Here is a 7,737-nt window from a genome sequence, read left to right on the forward strand (position 1 = left end):
GTGTGCCAAAGACGGACATGTGTGATGACTTTTGGTGATATCGTTCTGAGACAAAGTGGATGTTTTTCAGTAGAGGCAGTCATAATCTCCCTTCTTACGCGGGGTTTGCGAAGTTTTTTTTTTTTTTTTTTTTTTTTTTTTGTTGTTGACTCTGCCCGGCTGTACTGTCTTCTCTATCTTTTGTATCCTTTCTCTCTCTCTCTCTCTGTGTGTGTGTGTGTGTCAGTGCAATATCGAGTTATCTCGTTTTGAACTGTCATTACTGGGGACTTTTAGGCGCAGAAAAACACACACACACACAAAAAAAAAAAGAAAATGCCCACTAGCGGGGCGCCTGCGGGCGTTAATATGCCGAAGAAACGTGATCCACGTCTTCGTGGCGTGCAGCAACCGCAGGAGAAACAGTTTTTTGACTCCGCGGACTACGAAGTAAAGCGACAACAGCAGCAACAGCAATCACAGCAGCCACCACAGAAGAACCGGACGCCCCCGCTGTGCTCACCACCCTCCTGAATGGAGTGAAACAAGCACCAGTGGAATAGACATGAAGAAACAACAACAACAACAACACAGAAGGTGAAGGGAGGGAGCGTGGAGAGGGAGGAGTGGCCTTCATAGAAAAAGCAACACGAGGGTATAAAGTGGAAATATGTACGTGGTGAACGCACTCTTGGGGCGACACTGTGATTGTGCGGAGTAGGCACATGTGTGCATGTGTTGATTCTGGTTGGAGTTGAGAGTGGGATTGCTTCTCAAGGCGGGAGGATGAAGCGTGCTTTCTTTCCTTGACACATTCCTCACCAACTTGCCGGGTTGAGCCTCAACACAGGAGGTGTTATATATATATATATATATATATATATATATTTTCATCTGAAGGTTTATCGGCTAGGAACTGGAACGTGGGGATGATTGGTAGGGGGGTTCTCAACCGCAAGGAAGAAAGGGGCGGGGGAGAGGGACGGAAATCCTTCTCTCACTTGTTTCTTATTTCTTCTGTCAGTTTGCATGTGTCATTGGTTGAGGGGGTGTCGTGTTCCATGTTTTTTTTTTTTTTTTTTTTCATCTTCTCCTTGTTTGTGTTCTACACCCTCAATGCGTGCCGTTTCGGCGCTATCAAGTGCCTCAACTTTTTCACGCACTCTTTTTTTTCCTTTTATTTTTTATTTTTTATTATTTTTCAGCTTTTTACGCCAGTGAGCTTCATTGACATAAATAAGGGGAGACGGTGGCAGCAACAGCGACGACAATTTCGGAGAACAAAGAGGAGCCGGGCTGGCTGAGAAGGAAGAAACAATAACGGAAACAAGCGAAGAAAAGTTTTAGGCGGCACATTCTTTTTCTCTTCACGTTTTGGGCGGGGGAGGCAATGCAACGGGGCACGGCACTGTCGTCAAACAACCCTTTCAGGGAGAAAAGCGATGACCTCCCTGTGCCGGGAAATGAACCGGGCAACACACAGACAATTGCCGAGGCTATCAAGAGTGATGATGCCATGATGGCGAATGAACTCAAGGCACTTTCACGGCGAGCAGAAACAAGGAATACGGAAACGGAGAAGATTTCTATTCGCGGAGGTGTTTTAAAAACTCCTTTGGTGCGTCGCAGCGGGCGTGGCCCGCGAACGGTAGAAATTAAGGAGACTCACAGCAGGGAAACATTTATCGCCAAGAAACGGGAAGTGGGTCTCATGCGACTTGATCTTGCAAACAAGGAGGCAGAGATCCGTCATTTGGAGGAGGAAATGGATCGTGCGGAGAAGCGGGTTCGTCAACAGCAGGAGCAGCTTTCCAGCACAGAGGAGAAATTTAACAATTTTCTTAAACATAGCAATTTGGAACAGGATGCTGCCGTAAGACGAGCAGAGATTGAGAGCAAAGCCAAGTTGGAGCGTCTTATCGACATCAAAAAGCTCTCAGCACAAATTAGTCACATGGAACAAGACATGCGCAAGACAGAAATTCAATTGGAGCTGTGTAAGGAGTATAAGGAGTTTATGGACAGCATCACGGTACCCCAGTGGTTCTACGATGTTCTCTGTGGTCTTCGTGTGAACGATGCCAGTGAAGTGATTTTGCGCGAGGCCGAGGCGGAGTACACACGCCGGGCAGAGGAACTAATGGTGGCGATGCAAAAGGCTGAGGCTCGACGTGAATCTCACCAGCCAGTGGTTTTTGCTGAACGTCAGAAACGAGGTGGTCTTCGGGAAGAGAGGCACAACGACGAAAAAAACGATGGGTCATTGGAAGACGAGGAGGGGGAGCAGGTGCCAATTGAAGCCCAACTGGAGAAATTACACCAAGAACTTGAGGCCGAAGCACAGAAGCGGCAAATGGAGGCTACCGAATCTATTAAAAAAGAGGTGGAGGCACTTTCTGTAGAGGAAGTACGTGCAGTGCTGGACAAAGAGTACCCACAGGAGCGCATCCCAATGTACTTTACAGAACCGGATCAGATACTCGACATTTTTATTAACGTCGAAGAGGGCAACTTGTTTCTTATTCAAAACAGTCAAGAACTCGAGGAAGAGCTGGAGCGTGTCGCAATGGAATATTTTCATGAGCAGGAAGAAATGACCACTATGATGCGGCAGCGACATGCGCAGATGGAGTCGCTGGCGACAAGGATCAAGGAGGCACAGGAACGTTTGAAACAACTAGAGGAGCGCTTAGCGGATTTGGAGAGCACTGAGGACGGCGCTGACGCGGGGCTTGAAGCTGCACGCGGTAAGAAGGGCATTGTCTCTCCCAGGAGGAATAAAGCTGGACCTGTGATGAGGCAAGAGGTACTAAAAAAGCTCATTGAGCGTGCTGTGGCAGATATATTTCGATGCATTACTCAGCATTCGGTTTCTCCGCGTCGCCCCGAAGATGGCGAGGGACTTGAGGATAAAATGCGGAGTGCAGTGAGACAAAAACCACTCAGTGCACGTAGTAGAAACCCTCAGGCCGCGCTTTCTCCCAAAGCCAAAGGCAAGAAGAAGGACCGGACTATCTCTGAAAAAGCACCTGGTGAAGGAGGGGTTGAAGGACAGAGTGACGGTGAGGCCAGCGCCAACATGTGGCCTGTGGAGATGCTTACTATCATTGAAACCAAGATAGACGAGTACATCCACTATATCAACAACCCCGAAAACGGCATAGAACAGTCTCTCATTATGAGTGTCATCAAGATGCGAGACAAGGAACGCCGTCACCGGGCTCGAGTGGTTCAATTGGAACGGCAGTCAACAGAAAGAGAGGAGCGCAACAAGCGAGCTCTTCAACGTTCACAGGCACCTGTTGTGCGGCGACGTGGGAAGCCAGTTATGTGGCGTTCTCATCCCCCGGTTGAGACAGTGCGGGGGAAGGAAGTGAAACAAGGCCCTGAGAAAGAGAAAGAATCGGACCAGGACGATGAATTCTTCCTATGAGACAAATTGCTTGGTGGTGGTGAAGGGCACTGAAATGTAGTGGGCATTTAATGGCTGAGAAATGAAGAATAAAAAAAAAAAAAAAAGGGCGAGAGACGCACCTTTTCCCCCTTTTTTCTTTTTCTTGTGTTGTTGGCTGTTAATCAGGGGAGAGTAGGACACGGTGAGAAAAACGAACTCGCCACTAATTTGCTCATGAATGTGCCTTATGTAATTAGACTATGCCTAGTGCACCTCATGTAAAGTGTTGTGAGCCGATGTAGGATAAAGACATTGTGTCTGTGTCCCTGCCTTTGATTTGTTTTTTTTTTTTTTTGTAAATGTTGGACTCCAGTCTTCTTTAAATCTGTTCCTGTTACTGTCACTTTTACCAATCATGTTGCCGCTACTACGGGTTTTTTGCGGTGAAGTCTCTATTTTTTTTTTTTTTTTTCTTTTAACTATGGTGTTACACAAAAGGGGCCGGAAGAAAAGGAGGAAGCCCAAACGTTAGCCGGAGGGCTGTTGCTCTATTGTCGTATCCGCCGCAGGAATGGCGAAGAAGCATCGCGTGAAGCGCCAGAAGTATGTGGAGCACCTTCTCCGCCTAGAGAAGGAAAGGGATGAGTACCTCGCGAAACGCATGCGTTCCAAGCGCAGCCGTGCGGAGCGCAATGCGGAGGACATCTTTGGCGAGGCGAAGGAGAATCTCACAATGGGTGAAATGAAACGTGAGCGTAAAGAGTCGGCGGCCAAAGAGCAGGCGGTGTTGTCTCCAAACGAGCAAAAAGAGAAGGAAGCCGTGAATGCTTCTGTAAACATGGAGAGGGCGGAGAATAACGGGGATATTGCTGCGTTACCGGCAGCGAGGAAGGGGATGAAGCGAATCAATCGAAGGTATTAATGAAGTGCTTTTTGCCTTATTTTTAGTCCCGCTGCTGCTTTTGGTTGGACATCTGATGATTTGTGTCACGTAATCGTATAAACATTTGAATGGAAGTCACGCTTTTGTACGTTCAATGAGGAGTGGTTGACAATGGAGCTGAATTCTCACAACCGCAATATATACATATATATATATAATGGTGTGGCCTGATGAATAATTGGTGGATTTCTGATTACCCTCGTTCTAAGGAGGACACTTTATGAAACTTCTCGGCGTATCATACGCTTTTTCTTGCACCCACACTAAACAGGCGGAGAAAATTGAAATATTTGTGCTTTATTACTTGGTTTTAAAGAAATGCTTTTTTTTTCCCTTTACTCTTTATGCCACCAATCTCTTTTGAATCTTCTTAATAATTTCTGTTGGCTTTATTTCTGCGGTATATGTATTTTTTGTAGTATTTTTTTTTTTAGGAGCGTGCATACACGCATGGGAAAGACAAAAGGCCACCCTCGCAGAGATGAAGGGCAGAGGGGCTGGAAAGGTGCACAACGAGGCGGATTTTGCAGCCGCGAGCCGTGTACAAATCCCTGTAGCGTGCCGTTGGCGATGTGGGACTTTGAGCAGTGCGATCCTGATGCCTGCTCTGGTCGGCGCCTATATCGTCAAAATGCACTGCGTCTTTTAAAGCTGCGGGAACCCTTTCATGGGGTTGTTCTTACACCCACAGCCACAGAGTTCATGAGCCCTGCCGATGTGGATATCGTTGCCCAGTTTGGTGCTGCGGTGGTAGACTGTTCATGGAAGCAGCTACACGCAGTGCCATGGCGGCAGATGAAGATGGGTGCTCCACGATTGTTGCCGCTGTTAATTGCCGCCAATCCCGTCAATTACGGTCGGCCATCAAAGCTGAACTGTGCGGAGGCATTGGCAGGGGCTCTTGCCATTGCTGGTCGCATGGAGGACGCAAGGTGCGTCTTGTCGTATTTTTCGTGGGGAGATAGCTTTTTTGATCTAAATGCCGAGTTGTTAGAAGGGTATAGCAAATGCGCCAACCCCGCAGAGGTGGTGGCCTTTCAGGAAAAGTACGTGGAAACGGAGGCAGTTGAAAGTGCGGCCCGACGGGAGATAGACCTAAATAATATGGACCTGATGGATGCAGTTCCACTAAACGTTAAACGGGGTAAACTAAGGCGTCGAAACAAATGGAAGAACGAAGATGGCCGCGATGAATTGGAAGAGGAGGAAGAGGAGGAAGAGGAGGAGGAAGAAGAAGAGAAAAAGAAACAATTGGCGGACCTGGAAACATCAGATGATGCAGAATAAATTCATTGTTAGGGGGTATTGGTTTCCCTTTAAGAATTTTTTTTTTTTTGCTGCCTTTGTTGTTATTTATTTATTTGTTTATTAGTAACTTTTGAAGAGAATGATTGCGAGAGAGCTGGCTGCCTTAGTTTATGTATCCCGATAAAAAGAATACACTTCTTTATGACGCTTTTCTACCGTATGATTTTTGGGAATAACACGACATTAAGGGATCAGAGAGCCGATGGAGGCCAGATAATTTTTTTATTTTTATTTTTAAATTTACAGACACAGACGGGTTGGTTTAAGGAAATGGCTTTGGTTAATTTTACAATGCCTCCGAGTGGAGCGATGTCGGCGACCGTTTTTCAGAATTGGTACGCCAACATGGTACCAACGAGGTGCAGCTAAGGTTCATTGACGAAACTGGGGCTTTTGGATGCGACGTTAATTGTGGTCACCTCCATGAGAGGCTTACGGTCGGTTTCAGGGAAACATCGCCAAACCCTGGGGGGATTTGAGTCTTACGGGACATATGGCGGATCTCCGGGCGCCTCACCAAATTTCGAGACTCAATTCCTCCTGCACATCGTGTGGGACGGCCCGGGAGTTGGGGGTCCAGCAAGGGCTGATCATTGCGGAAAGGCAGAGATTATACTCGGAGTATAACAACACCGTTACAGACGTTCATAATCGGAGCGCGCGGCCTCAACATCAAATGGAGGAAGCGAATAACCACTTCTCGGCGCGCGCATCCAACATTGCGGTCACGGACGGTCTTCTTGCGCGACGAGAATTGGCGCTTGCCGGGCGCGAACGCCATTTAGAGACAACCCTGCCCAACCCCAGGCAAAACTCCGGGAACGAGAGGCACGCATCAGCGAATTGGAAGCGCGGCTTGCAGCTTGGGGTGCCGATGCGCCCGGACAGCGAGAAGCTCCCTCCTCCAGGAAAGGGCCGCCAGATGCACCCGCACGCGTATCCGAAGATGGCGCAACGACACCACCCCACCACGAGCGCTTGATGGCCGGGGGCGTGCCTGTATATCCACAAGTCCCCAACCCATTTTTACGGGAGGGCGACGGCGGGCCAATACTCGTACGTCATTGGACAATTTGGGCGACCACATTTCCCTCATTCCGTGACTTTGCCATTCCGATTTCCACCTTCAGAAGAAGCTTCCGGTTCAGAAGAAGAAGATCTGGATTTCCTTCAATTTGACTTCACCACTTGGATCCCGCGAATTTGGAATGAATGCATCCTTGGAATTCTATTTGGAATTTGGAGCGCCTACGATTATTGACACCGTGGGGACGCTCACGCTCAAATTGTCTTTTACATTCTTGTTTCGTGGATGCGCGCATTGCAGTTATTTTGAGAGCCCATCAAACGGTCCATGGAATTGGGCATGATTATGCTGCAGGACTTTCGGATGCACTTCATGGTCAAATCCGATCCCGGCATCCCGATCCACAAACTGCGTGCCCGCCTTCACTCGGCTTTTCATGAGGCTGACACATTCGCGAGGGTGGCTGAGCCTTTTGTGGATTGACGGGGAACCCGACCACCACAACAGCGATCTTTGCGGTGCCAATTGTGTCGTATTTATGGAAACGATGCATCTACACGCAACGTGCGCCCCGAAAGGGGTTTCCCGAACTACAGACGAACGTTAAGAGACGGCAAAGGGGCTGCCGGCTGCTTACGAGGGCGAACGAAAGCAGCCCCATTCATTCCACCAACTCCAATTAATTCTCTATGGCATTGCACCGTGCCGCTGACACTTCGTCCGATCTTTCGAATCGCCCGAATCATTTGACGAGAAGGCAATGGAGCTTATTCGCAAAGAAATTCAACCGTGGTACGACGAACCTCCGACATCTCCGCCTTGGGCCAGCTACATGAGGAGCGCGAACGAGGCGGATCGATAAATGTGTGTGCCGTCAAAGTGGGAGCAGAGAATGTCCCTAGCGGGGCAATTTACAACCTTTTGCCGCACGCACGAACGGCCGATCAATGCGGAGAGCCGTGCGGCCTTTTTGGCGGCAATAGTCTGCGTGGCGTCATCGACCCCACCGCGGCACGCCAGGATGCTGCGGTCCATGTTGCAAATGAATCGAACCCCGCTGGACATGGCGATTCTGGGGATACAAAA

At 48.7% G+C, this 7,737-nt stretch overlaps 4 protein-coding genes across 4 annotated transcripts, besides 15 other annotated features; all 4 read left to right on the forward strand.

Moving 5' to 3' along the window:
- Positions 1-5,030: a sequence feature (heterozygous, Esmeraldo-like haplotype).
- Positions 114-141: a microsatellite.
- Positions 316-513, forward strand: Tc00.1047053511713.9 (hypothetical protein, conserved; the record flags this gene model as incomplete). The annotated part of the gene is made up of 1 exon (XM_800191.1): positions 316-513. One exon carries the CDS (start codon positions 316-318, stop codon positions 511-513), a length of 198 nt encoding a protein of 65 aa, XP_805284.1.
- Positions 837-867: a microsatellite.
- Positions 1,044-1,063: a microsatellite.
- Positions 1,143-1,181: a sequence feature (T-rich).
- Positions 1,370-3,412, forward strand: Tc00.1047053511713.20 (hypothetical protein, conserved; the record flags this gene model as incomplete). The annotated part of the gene is made up of 1 exon (XM_800188.1): positions 1,370-3,412. One exon carries the CDS (start codon positions 1,370-1,372, stop codon positions 3,410-3,412), a length of 2,043 nt encoding a protein of 680 aa, XP_805281.1.
- Positions 3,945-4,295, forward strand: Tc00.1047053511713.30 (hypothetical protein, conserved; the record flags this gene model as incomplete). The annotated part of the gene is made up of 1 exon (XM_800189.1): positions 3,945-4,295. The coding sequence occupies one exon, from the start codon at positions 3,945-3,947 to the stop codon at positions 4,293-4,295; it is 351 nt and encodes a 116-aa protein (XP_805282.1).
- Tc00.1047053511713.40 (hypothetical protein, conserved) lies at positions 4,635-5,603 on the forward strand (the record flags this gene model as incomplete). Its single annotated transcript, XM_800190.1, has 1 exon — positions 4,635-5,603. One exon carries the CDS (start codon positions 4,635-4,637, stop codon positions 5,601-5,603), a length of 969 nt encoding a protein of 322 aa, XP_805283.1.
- Positions 5,031-5,800: a sequence feature (haploid, Esmeraldo-like haplotype).
- Positions 5,513-5,555: a microsatellite.
- Positions 5,687-5,859: a mobile genetic element.
- Positions 5,687-7,737: a mobile genetic element.
- Positions 5,801-6,045: a sequence feature (haploid, non-Esmeraldo-like haplotype).
- Positions 5,838-5,867: a sequence feature (AT_rich).
- Positions 6,046-6,313: a sequence feature (areas not merged during assembly with more than two copies in the genome that could not be assigned to a particular haplotype).
- Positions 6,314-6,494: a sequence feature (heterozygous, non-Esmeraldo-like haplotype).
- Positions 6,495-6,558: a sequence feature (areas merged during assembly that could not be assigned to a particular haplotype. This can correspond to areas where the two haplotypes were merged or to regions with more than two copies in the genome that were merged during assembly.).
- Positions 6,559-7,737: a sequence feature (heterozygous, Esmeraldo-like haplotype).

The sequence above is a fragment of the Trypanosoma cruzi genome, genomic scaffold (assembly GCF_000209065.1).
Source record: "Trypanosoma cruzi strain CL Brener 1047053517159 genomic scaffold, whole genome shotgun sequence".
Taxonomy (NCBI): domain Eukaryota; phylum Euglenozoa; class Kinetoplastea; order Trypanosomatida; family Trypanosomatidae; genus Trypanosoma; species Trypanosoma cruzi.